Source organism: Crinia signifera, chromosome 1 (assembly GCF_055691185.1).
Source record: "Crinia signifera chromosome 1, ASM5569118v1, whole genome shotgun sequence".
NCBI classification, from domain to species: Eukaryota; Metazoa; Chordata; class Amphibia; order Anura; family Myobatrachidae; genus Crinia; species Crinia signifera.
The window spans coordinates 275397562-275410530 of record NC_139217.1 but is presented as its reverse complement, the minus strand read 5'-3'; the positions used below and the strand labels follow the sequence as shown (position 1 = coordinate 275410530).

Sequence of the window (12969 nt, the reverse complement as noted above, 5' to 3'; positions counted from 1 at the left end):
TGGTGGGCACAAGTTGCCCCCATAGCACAGGTTTTATTTCACTGCATCAGTACTGACACAAATGAGTTGGCTTACTTAAGTCACTGATAGTTTCTGATTCACTGAACCCTTCTTCTTTTGTCAATCTCTCCACACATTAAATGCTTCTCTCTGACTATTGGGATTTTCTTTTATTTTTTTTTTGTTAATGAGGCAATTTTACAGCATGAGTACATATGGCTGGTAAGATCTACCATTCAGTATTTATTTATGGCTAAGACCAGTTCAGGTACTTGTTTCCTATCTGGGCGCCCGCTAAGTTAATTGCGCACCATGCTATTCTCCGTAGAGAAATCTGATCGCATCGCATCGTACACATACACGATATTGAACGATGCGATGCGATGCGATTCGATTTCCCATAGGAAACAATGTTAAATGGATCAATTTACCCAAATCAGCATAGGGAAGAATGGTAAATGGGCCAGAAACCCCAAAAAAACCCACATAGCAGTGGAATGTCCCCCCAAAAGTAGTTGACGCCACCCCGCCATCAACGTGAACCCGAAGCGTGGCGAGCGCAGCGAGCCCGCGAGGGGCGGCGGTACGCGTCCTCCGACCTTTTCATGCCCTACTATCCACTAGGGCGTGGAGTGAGAATAGAATAGTGTGGCGAGCGCAGCGAGCCACGGAGCCCGAAGCGTGGCGAGCGCAGCGAGCCCCGCGCGGGGACGCGGATACCTTCACAGGTAAACGCGTCTCTTCGCGGGCTTCCCAGGTGTCCGCGTCGCCATGGACACCTGGGAAGCCCGCGAGGGGACGCGTATAACTGTGAAGGTATCCGCGTCCCCTCGCGGGGCTCGCTGCGCTCGCCACGCTTCGGGCTCGGTGGCTCGCTGCGCTCGCCACACTATTCTATTCTCACTCCACGCCCTAGTGGATAGTAGGGCATGAAAAGGTCGGAGGACGCGTACCGCCGCCCCTCGCGGGCTCGCTGCGCTCGCCACGCTTCGGGTTCACATTGATGGCGGGGTGGCGTCAACTACTTTTGGGGAGACATTTCAATGTTCAGGGGTGTTTTTGGCCCATTTACTATTGTTCCTATGATAATTTGGCTAAATTGAGCCATTTCACATTGTTTCCTATGGGAAATCGCATCGCATCGTTCAATATCGTGTATGTGTACGATGCGATGCGATCCAATTTCATTACGGTGCCGTACATAGAAAACCTGGGCGCCCAGATAGGAAACAAGTACCAAAGTTCATATCCTACATGCGCATGCAGGGGGTTTCTGAGTATCTAGAAACCCCCCTGCCCGCTGCGGGATGCAGCGGCGCAGATTACCGCTCTTTATTTATTTTTTACGCCTGTCGTGCTGTGTGGCTCCCGGCAGCCATGCTGTCTAAGACAGGCTGCCGCTGTGCTGTCCGCTGGCAGCTCCTCCCAGGCTGTGATCCTCCGTGTGACTGTGTGGGATAGAGCTGTCTGAGAGGCTGCGGACTGTTCTCTGTAGCTGGGCAAGTAAGTGTGTTATATGCTATGCCCCAGGGTGTCATGCTGGCCGTGGAAGTCAGGGACTGTCCTGAAATTTGTTTGAGGTGGGACGGTGTATATAATGTGTTTTTGTATGCTACTGTATGTGTGTTAGTGGGTACATGGTGTGTCTGTGTGTATATCATATGTGTGAATGTATGCTTTGTGTATATGATGTGTGCATGCATGCTGTGTGTGTATGCATGCTGTGTGTACATATACTGTATGCTACACACACACACACACACACACAATATATGGTATGTTTGTACTGTATGTATGCTGTGTGTGTATATATATGATGTGTGTATTTTTCTGCAGTGTGTCTGTATTGTGTATGTATGCTGTGTGTGTGTGTGGGGGGGGGTATGTATGATGTTTTTGTAAGTATGCTATGTGTATGTACAGTATACATACAAAAGTGTGTGTGTATATCTGTGTATATGTGTACATGTATGCTGCTTTCACATCTCAAATCCAGGTCAGACCCTGGGATTGGAACATTCACATTAAACCTGAGTCACCCATTATACAGAGGGCGACCCAGGTTTAAACTTTCTTATAACCAGTGTCAAATTGCTGGGTTGGTCGACCCAGGTTATAAGGTTTGGTGCTTTCATACTGCACCTCAACCCAGGTCTCTACATCAGTAACCTGGCATTATCCCGGGTCCAAGGTGCAATGTGAAAGGGGTCTTACAGAAACCCCTCTGGAAAATCCTGCATTTGCCCATGTATCTGGTCGATGGCTTCTGGATCGATGGCCTCTGGATTGACAATCACATAGTCGACCAGTCATAATCAAACGGGTCTAGTTAGATGCCTAAAGATAGTCAAAAGCATCTAGATTGACAGTAATGGAAGATAGAGGGCAAGCGTTAGGTCGAGGGGAACGTGATCGACAGTCACAAGGTCATCACAAGTTTTTCATGTCTATTTCGTTTAGACTGACTTGGTTCACACTTTACCATCCATTGGGCATAAAGATAGATTATAGTAGTGTGCCAAGCGCAGCAAGGCACCGTGCCCGATGCATCTTAGTGAGCAATGCGAGAGGACACTGTACACTTATACGGAGTCCATGTTGACATATGTAGACATAGACACCCAAAAAAGTGAAACATTTGTGTCAACCTAGTAACTGTCGATCACGGTCCCGTGGACCTAACGCTTGCATCTATATTTCAATACTGTTGATCTAGATCAGGACAGGCCAACCTGTGGCTCTCCAGATGTTGTGAAACTACAAATCCCAGCATGCCTTGCCACAGTTTTAACACTCCCTTATAGAAAAACTGTGGCAAGGCATGATGGGATTTGTAGTTTGACAACATCTGGAGAGCCACAGGTTGGCCAGGCCTGATCTAGATGCTGTCATCTATCTTTAGGCATCTAACTATACGTGTTAAACCAAGATTGGTCAACCACATGATTGTTAATCTAGACACGGTCAATCCACTATACAATAACTGTCCAGTTGACTTTACCTATTCCTTTCTACTTGGATGAAAGAAAATTTACTGTTTAACCCTTACTAACCTAGAAGAAAGCTTACATCATATTGCTTGCATTTCAGATTGGCAAATTGAGTGACTAAAATATCAAAACATCAACCGCTTGTCTACTAGCAACAACTATTTTCAACTAATATCCTTATTAAGTTTAACTATTGCATTTGAGAACTTTTGGAACTAATAAATCCCTATTTGGTCTTTAGGACATCTTTTACAGCATGCTGCATTTGAAAGTCTTTCTAGTCTAAAGCCACATACACACTAGGCCACTAGGCAATTGGATGTGTTTGACATCTGATCTGATCTGGTTCACAGTCCCGTGCGCAGCTGATGGGAGTCGGAGATCGTACCTGCTTGCACCTCCAACCTCTGACACGGGCAGCCTCCCAGCAGCTGGGAATGGGATTTCATGCGATATACCGCATGCGATCCTGCTGTCCGGGAATTCTTATGTGACCTCTCTTTGAGAAGTTGCAAAAGTGTATGGGGGCCTTATTTATATTACGTTTACACCGACTCTTCATTCAACTGAATAAAAAAATGTTCAATGAAGATATTTTATTGTCCATTCAAGGTTAAACGTGCTGCATCACCCAACGTGTTTCATCTCTTAGGATACTTCATCAGGGGTTAGCTAAAACATTTTGGTAATCTCGGCCAAGTATGTAAAAAACAAAAAGTCTAGAATTGATCAAGGTCTAGATAGCCAAGCCTTGCATGGGGGTGTAATCTGGTAAGTGATGGTTTAGTTAAAATAACCTTTTATGTTCGGTACTGTATACTTTTTAAATGGATAACACTGTGTAGTGCAAAAGGTTAATAGTAGGTTAAAATGTGAAGAAGCTTGGTCCCCTATTGAGACATAGGAATTCAAATTATTTATACACAGGTTCTTTCCCTTTAGAAACGGGCATCAAGTCTGTTTAAGTAACAGGAAAATAGTTTTCTATGTGAGCCCAAAGAAGTCACCTCACAGCAAGAAAAAGTGTTCTCAAGCCACGCTCTGCATGAATGTCATGACTTTCTATTTGTATCTAGTAGAGAGAGAGAAAATATCAACCAATCAGCTTTTTTTTATCATTTTCAAACCTAGCCTAGAAAATGGCTTAAGGAGCTGATTGGTTGTTACTTTTCTCCACTTTTCTCTCTCACCAACTTTGACAAATATCCACCTTAATATTTAAACATGGTGTATACTTAGCAGAAGCTGCTCTTTACATTAGGCCAATAAGGTAAATTAATATTCCTCATGCTCACTTCCTGTGGGCTTGACAAATGCTTTCTATTCATACGACCACAATGATAGCCCAGGCAGAAAATCATTGCCACCAATAGCAAAACTGTCCATTGCTACAAATAACGTAATATTTACAATAAACAGAGCCTAGAAGATAGAACAGAGGTGACCACGGGAAAGGGTGGAAGATGAGCTCACATATCAATTTGCAGAAGCATAACCAATACGTTGACATACACATACTCGTCTACTTTTCCTGAATATTGATGACTGTCATCATCAGGGCCAGCTTTCAGTTGCCATAGCACAATGGTGCCAAATGAATCAAACTCTGTCATTGTGTCAATCCCAGAATTGCTTTGTGGGAAAAAGTCCATGAGGAGGTAGTCTGCACCATTATGTCTCCCCAGCTTGCCCCTAGGACTTATAAAGTAGGCAAGTATGTTTATGTAGTGTGCAGAAAAAAACTGGCATGAGAATGCACCATTATTCTGTAGTGGGAAACAAAGTACTGTATAGCATTACATAGCCACATATGGAATACACCCCTAGTAGGTTCCCATGAATGGCATACTGATTTGCACAATCCTACCTGAAAAATACGGTTGCACTGGTATAATTTTGGGCTTGCGAAGTTTTGCCTTGTCTCAGATCATCTGCAACCTGTTTTGGTAGCATGCCTTAAGAAATAAAAGAATATGTCAACATTATTTATTACTGTAATATAAATATTAAAGAATCGGTACTTATGTACTAACTGGGCTGCCGATTTTGAAATCGGGTCCATCGCATCGCATCCGACCATATCGCATGCGATGCGATGGACCCGATTTTTCCATAGGATTCAATGTTAAAATGGACTGAGTCCATTTTAACATGGAATTCAATGGGAAAAGGGGTCCTTTTCATACCCCTACTATCCAAGTGGGCATGGAGTTGGATATAAACCTGTGGCGAGCGTAGCGAGCCACCGAGCCCGAAGCGTGGCGAGCGGACACAGAATACCGTCCCCTCGCGGGGCTCGCTTCGCTCGCCACGCTTCGGGCTCGGTGGCTCGCTACGCTCGCCACAGGTTTATATCCAACTCCATGCCCACTTGGATAGTAGGGGTATGAAAAGAACCCCTTTTCCCATTGAATTCCATGTTAAAATGGACTCAGTCCATTTTAACATTGAATCCTATGGAAAAATCGGGTCATCTCATCGCATCGTATGCGATATGGTCGTATGCGATGCGATGCGATATCGCATCGCATCTGATTGTATGCCTTAAGTTAAGGCATACAATCAAAAAATCGGCAGCCCAGATAATACATAAGTACCAAAGAATCTAGCCTAAATTTCAAACATTTGTGGTCACTAATTATTCACCACAATTATTTTTTTATATTTAGGGGATGATTCAGGTTGGCTCACAAAGCACGTTTGGTTTGCTAATGGACAAAACCATGTGCACTGCAGGGGGGCAAATGTAATGTACAGAGAGATTCAGATTTGGGTGAGTTATTTTGTTTCTGTGCAGGGTAAATACTGGCTGCTTTATTTTTACATTACAATATAAATATCAGTTTGAAGTAAAAACCCCACCCAAATCTAACTCTCTCTGCACGTTACATCAGCCCCCCCTGCAATGCACATGGTTTTGTCCATTAAAGAAGTTTGCTTTTGCCAACCAAACTGAATCACCCCCCAACTGTGCTTTGCAAACCAACCTGAATCACCCCCTTTAACTAGTAAGATTTAATAGAAAGAAATGGCACAGGCATCATAACTAGTTGGTGATGTTGCTATGGGTCTGTAGACAGCCCTCCTCCCCTGCATATTTCTGGGTTCTGTATGTGTGTGTATGTATTGGTAGACAATGCTGTGTTCCCTACAGCTGTCGAATAAGCTACAGAAAAGGAGGGCCTGCAAACTAATTGCCATAATCCTAGTGCAACTCAATTGTTGTAGCCCCCCCACCCCTATTGGGAGCACAAGCTGTGCAGAAGCCCAGAATTCACATCTGAGCCCAGTGTTTCACCAGCTGAAGCTGGCGTTATTATCACAGGGCCAAATGCGATTTTTATTATTTACCCACATCACGTTTCCCATTATAAGTATGGGAAATGCGATCTGCTTACTAAAAAAAAAAAAAAATTTGAATTGCAGGGTTTGGAGCAGTTGTTAATGAAATCTTCTTCCAAAGCCCTTTAATACGTTCAGGATAAACTAAAATAATGTGAAAATGGTGTGAAAACACTATTTTTCACATTATTTTAGTAAAATAATGTTAGGAAATGGGCCCCTTAGTATTTTGGTAGGTTGGAAAACAAAACGTGCAGAGAGAAATCAAAAAGGCAAGAACTTTTGATGTACAATGTAAAAAGCCATCACATGTCTGTTTTTAAGCTATGACTCAGAACCAGCCCTGACTTAAAACCCTTTAGTACATTCAGGTGAAAATAAAGTGATGTAAAAAGGATGTAAAAAACCCCTACTTCTTTTCACATTATTTTTGTAAAGCCCGTTCGGCAGGCTCCGAATTTGACCCTGAGTCTGTTGGTGGGGGGTTTGCCCATGTGCGTTCGGCAGGGCGGCTTTAAGGTGACTGTTAGGCAGCAAATATACAATGCCTAGCGAGCCAACCTGAATCAGGCCCAATCTTAGTAAATCGGCCCCATAATGTGAAGAGCGCACACACACAAGGGACTGTCCTGTAGTCTTGTACCTGATATGGGCATATAGTCATATACCATGGCATGATCATTCTCTTGTACAAGCAAATGTATAGTACTTAATAATGACCTGCCATAAATTTCATGATACTGTATGTCTCTGAAAAGTAACAACTATCCTGTATTAGCATTAGTTCATTAATATTCAGCAGTGAAGCCATTAAACTATTAGTAAATATAAGAGGGAAACACATGTTACTTACTATATAGCAGTTGGTCTGTTTTTTGCTTTTCATGCATTAGATCCTGTGTGCGCTCTGCAACTAATAGCTCCAGATGCTTACTATATTTTTCCATCTAAAATAAGTAAAACAAAAGGAAAACCTTTATTTATTGACTAACCATTTATTAATAGACACTATAAACATATAAACTTGAACATTCCAAACAAGAACCCTTTTATGCCCCTTTCAGACATGTGACTGAAAATCTCATGGAATTTGGGGGGTTATTCTGACCTGATCGCACGGCTGTGAATTCCAAGGCCAGGCTATTATTGTTCCACTGGGCATGCTTATGGCTTGCAGTAGGCATGCGTGAGGCCACCCTGCAATGAAATCCAGCATCTTTCTGAATCAATAATCGTACACAAGTTGATTAACAAGAAGCCAGCGTCTGTGGGTGTTATCCGGCCATGCACTGGGAGTGTCAGGAAAAACAGAGGGGTGCCAAAGTGTATTCAGGGGGGGGGGGGTCTTGTGACATCAGCTTGGGCCCCAATCAACCTGTCGCTATCACATTTGATGGTGAGTGAGTTGTGTATGTGTTGCAGCTAGTCGCAGGGCTGCAATATATTCACATGCTTTCCATAGACTTCCATAGGGCAGGATTTCACTCTGACTGGACAGCTACAGTAGGAGCCCATCTCATCTATCTTCCTTAGGCCATGGCTCACCGTGGCTCACCATGGCTATCCTATTGTTCTCAGCTGCAATACAATACATAGAACAATAGAGTAGGGGATTAGCATAGTAATCCAATTACTCACTTAATCTTATTATAGAGATAGATGGTCGTAGGCTTTACAAATTAGCAGCACAGTGCTCAGGTCTGAATAACCCAGTGTCCTAGGTTGTTTCCTTTCACACATGCAGACATCCCGATGTGATACACATTCACATCCAAAAACTGAGATATCACTACATGTGTAAATGACATCAGAAAACTGCAACTCATAATGTGTTTTTTACAATAGTGTTTGCTGAAGACTAAACCCAATGGTTTTGGGGCCAAGGTTTCCAGTGGCACTCCACCAATATGATGATACTACGGGACTATCTTTAAGTAAAATATTCATCCCTCAAACCCTTCCATATATAATGTAGCGCTGTAGGTATAATTACAGCATCACATTTATTACGGAAATATGTTACACAATAACATATCCTATCAAATGTTCCCACTTAGCATTGAAAATCAAATTATATAGCTTATTCCAGCAGTTCCTGCAAATACTCAAGTACCAAACTTGCCTATTAATCTTCATACACCTTAACCTAAGGGATATGTAGTCACAGAGGGAAGAAGCAATTCAGTGATATCTACAAACTGCTTTGTAAGTCAAATTATAGACTTAAAAATGTGCATTAAGACAGACTGCAGCACAGGAGAGCTAGGGATGGGAATGCTACAGACTAAAATGTATATTCAGTAATCTATTCCGCAATATGACAGGAGAAATAATTACCATTAATAATAATTGATGTTCCAGCTTAGCAAATATTCATTGAGATTGATGTTTAATTGTTTCCACAGAACCCTTTAGCTGTCACTTCACTGACCCTTTTGTGATTTCTTTAAGACTAATTCCTGCTTCTAATAAAAGTGGACCCACACAGATATTTTCCAGGCATTGCTACTTCCATGGTGAGAAAAAAAAAACAATTTGCCTTGTCTGTGCATGTGTTCTACAGTCTTTCTATGGAGGTTTGCATATATGTGAAACACATATGCTCATCTTTAGGTTTGGTTGGCAGTGCAGGGTGCCACCAGCAGGCTGACATAGTGGGCAGCACTGCATATTGGGCAGGGTAGGTAGTCTCTCAGCCTTCAGCTGCTCAGTTAAACTGTGATGTCATCATGCTTTTTTTTTACCTTACTTTCTGACCTGTCAGAGGGCAGTCTGTACTTCCAAAGCCTATGCAGAGATAGACCTCACTTCTTACAGGACAAGTGACATCATCTAGACTATAAATGCTACTACAATCTGCTACTGGCTTCACCCTGGTTATAGACAGGTGAGAATACATGCACAGGCCCCTCATGTTTATTTCCTTTCATATGGCACCACAAGGGTTCCGTTGTACCATATAAAGGGGATATAACAGGCAACAAATTCACAAACATACACATATGCATAATTTCATATACAGTATATACCACCCACAAGCAGTGTTGTTACTAAGGGTGTCTGGGGGTACACATAACCATCACTGTGGACATACTAGAGCCAGAGGGTCTTTCCCCATTTAGGCTACATGATTTTGCTACAGTGTAGAGGTGTGAAATGCAAGCAATACCACTTTTATCATCTGCATTTTAGAATGGTTAAGGCATTTTGATATTTTATAGGCTTTGGTAAAAAAAACATTCTGTGGAGATCTGCTTCTTACGTTATGTGGGAAGGAGTCAGTGGGCAGGACTAAGGATGGGAGTAGGACATGGTAGTGCTCTATTTGGCCAAGCAAATAACCTAATGATCTGGTAATACTTAATCAGGTGTGTGGTGGGCAGGGAGAACTGCTGACAGATAATAAAATGTGTGTAGGTAATGTACAGACTCAGGAATCTACAGAAACTACTTTTTTAGTACATGCATGAAAGTTTAAGATATTTAAAAAAAGCTTACAACATGGACTATTGTATATTTCTATGAAGTTAAGGGCAACACAACTTCCGGACCACGAGCCATTGTATGAAGTGTACACCTTGTGGTAAATAAAGTATACTGAGGGCAAAAGCTTTTGCATGAAAATGTGGTAAAGTGATTGATAATGTAATGTTGCTTTTTTGGGACAATATAACTTTGTGGGAAATCTGTGGGAATAAATCAAACTGCACCTTATAAGTTAGTCGACTAAAAAAAAGCTACACAATTAATGCACTGTGTCACTGCCATCTGCTTTTCCCACAGCTCACTGGTGTCATAAATACTGCATTCATAAATGCCATAAACAATCATCTCCATCTGTGCTAGATAAAATAAAGAACATTTTCTTTAAATAATGTGTTTCAGGCATCTCAGTTTGGAGTTGAAAATATATAACTTAAGAGAGCATTTATGGAGAAAAGATATGCAGGCCATCAGGACCGGATAAAGGAATGGGCGACAGGGGCCTACTTCCCCTTTCTCTCGGCACTCCTGATACAGTAATGCCCCTTACACATGACACATAATTAATGTCCTTATAAACATAATGCCCCTTACACATTACGCCAGCCTTTATTAAAGCCCTTCATACACATAATGACACACATAATGCCCCTTACACATATGTTGCACCTTATTAATACCCTTATACACATGACACACATAATGCCTGTTACACATACTTCGGTACTTGTTTCCTAGCACGTCACCCATCGCATACCATACTTCATGTTAAATTAACAGGAGTGCTTGTACAATGAAATATCAAATGGCATGCGATGCAATGCGATTTTTTATTGTACAAGCACCCTGATGGGTGCTTACAAAGTTAAATGCACCCCCATTGTCAACGCCACCCCCACTATCAACGCCAACCCGAAGCGTGGCGAGCGCAGCAAGCCCGCGAGGGGCGGCAGTACGCGTCCTCCGACCTTTTCATACCCCCACTATCCACGTCGGCAAAGAGTTGATTTTAGATAGTGTGGCGAGCCTGAAGCGTGGCGAGCGCTGCAAACCCCATGAGGGGACGCTGAATATGAGCCCAAAGCGTGGAGAGCGCAGCACGCCCCGCGAGGGGACGTGGAATACATGTAAAGTAGTCCGTGTCACCTCGCGGGGCTCGCTGCGGTCCCAAGCTTCGGGCTCAGCAACCTATATAATATAAACTCCACACCGACGTGGATAGTGGGGGTATGAAAAGGTCGGAGTACGCGTACCGCTGCGCTCGCCACGCTTCGGGTTGGCGTTGATAGTTGGGTGCCTTTTTTGCTAAAAATTCGTCTTATTTGCAGTTATGTGACCAGGGCACACAAGGAGCTTCTGATGATTAAAATTATATGCGGCATGCCTATATTCTGTGTGCGACTGTGGCTGTGGCTGTGCCTGCATACGGAATGCTATGTTACAGTGATTTCCATGAATACACTATTTCATATGCAGATACAGCCTCACTCACACACTATTGCTTTTTTGCTATGATTGGATATAGGGTTTACCAATTGCTTAGGTTTTCAGAAGGTAATAGTTCATATATTATGGTATCTTTTTTCATATCTGGTCCCAAAATTCAGACAAAACAACAGCTAAACACACCATCACTAACATGTATTTAAAGTTACAAAATCTGCAGTCATGGTGGCACACAATACATTATGGATAAAATTCACTTATATGGGAGTTCTATTTCACATCTCCCACCTTAGTAACTTTCCCCCAATGAGTTTAGCAGAATTGTCATACAATATACATTAATTGATCATGTCTATATCATGTCTATATTTTTTAAATGAATAGTTCTTTAACTATGTGACAAAGGGGTTGATTCTGCAATGGGTGTGAAACGATGACACATCCTCTTGCATGTGTCTGCTGCAGGAGAAATCATTCGATGATCACTGACAATCGAATGGTTACTCCTGGGCTCGCAAATAAGTCATTGGAAACTGACTTTTATCTGTGTGTGCCGGGATGAAGACAGGACAGGTGGCTGACTTATATGATGTCAGCCGCCCCCCCCTGGCACACATCTGCCCACCTGCATTCCCGTGGGAACGCTCAGCATTTTCATTCAGACTCCCATGAAATGCTCGGTGTTCCCATGGGAGACATCCGACCTTGCGACCATCCACCCCCAGCCTGCCCACGGCTCGGCGACGCAAGTCAAGTCACCATAGCCGTTCACAAAGGGGACCTGCACATGCGCATAAAAGATCATTTGCATGTGTAGTCCTCCAACCATCGGGGCGTGGACGAATATGCCCCCTTCCAAAGGGACCAGAGTGACCCCCAAAATGCCTTGCAATAAAATGACAAATAAAAGTAGGCACAAACGCAAGCTTACCAAAGTCATCATCATATCCACTGGGCTCACTTTATTTGGATTCATCTTGTACAGCAGTTTCTTGACTTGCTCAAATGTAGGTCTCTGAGCTGGGTTTTGGCTGCGGCACCTCCTGATCAGCTGCAAAAGAAAATTTTTTACAAAGCAGAAATCTAGGGCATTTTCCTGCTATAATTGTATCAGTTGCATCACAAATACATTACAGCACGTGTAGTGCAAAGTATCTGCTATAATACTGCTTAGACAGGTTATCTAGGATCATACTTGACTACTTTTGAAAACTAGTTTCAGGGAGATTATAGTTGGTAGTAGAATTTTGCACAGCGTCCCAATGAGGGGGTGTGTCGTGCTCCACCCAAAGGGCATGTTTAGTTCCATATATGTAGAGATTGTGAAAAGCGATTGTGAATGTGGCACCTAGAAGCGTGGGTGTGTACTGCTACAGAGGAATCTTTTAAAATGACTTATATCCAAATGTAGATGAGCCCCAAAACAGTTAGTAAGATCTACTATACTTAAGTGCTGGGAAATGGTGCTGATACTTCAATGTAAATGTATCTGTCTCTCATTCCTTTTTTCCCCAAAAATGTAACAGTGTAATGTGGACTAGGTGAAATGAGGGAGATTGCTAGACTAATGAGGGAGAGAGGGAGATTTTTGGTATTTTAGGGAGTCTCCTGCAGAATGCAGGAGGGTAGGCAGCTATGTCTAGGATGAATTAATACTCGGACACAAAATGATCTAAGAATTGAACAGAGCACACGCTCATCCTGGAAT

At 42.7% G+C, this 12969-nt stretch overlaps 1 protein-coding gene across 1 annotated transcript in view; it reads right to left on the bottom strand.

Moving 5' to 3' along the window:
- Nucleotides 1-12969, bottom strand: part of LOC146075184 (atrial natriuretic peptide receptor 2-like) — a 130734-nt gene that overhangs the window by 18170 nt on the left and 99595 nt on the right. The window contains exons 16-18 of the mRNA XM_083184159.1: nt 12193-12312; nt 7186-7279; nt 4858-4945 (exon numbers count right to left, since the gene is read on the bottom strand). Coding sequence (XP_083040285.1) covers nt 4858-4945; nt 7186-7279; nt 12193-12312 — 302 coding nt within the window. The remainder of the gene's footprint in view (nt 1-4857; nt 4946-7185; nt 7280-12192; nt 12313-12969) is intronic.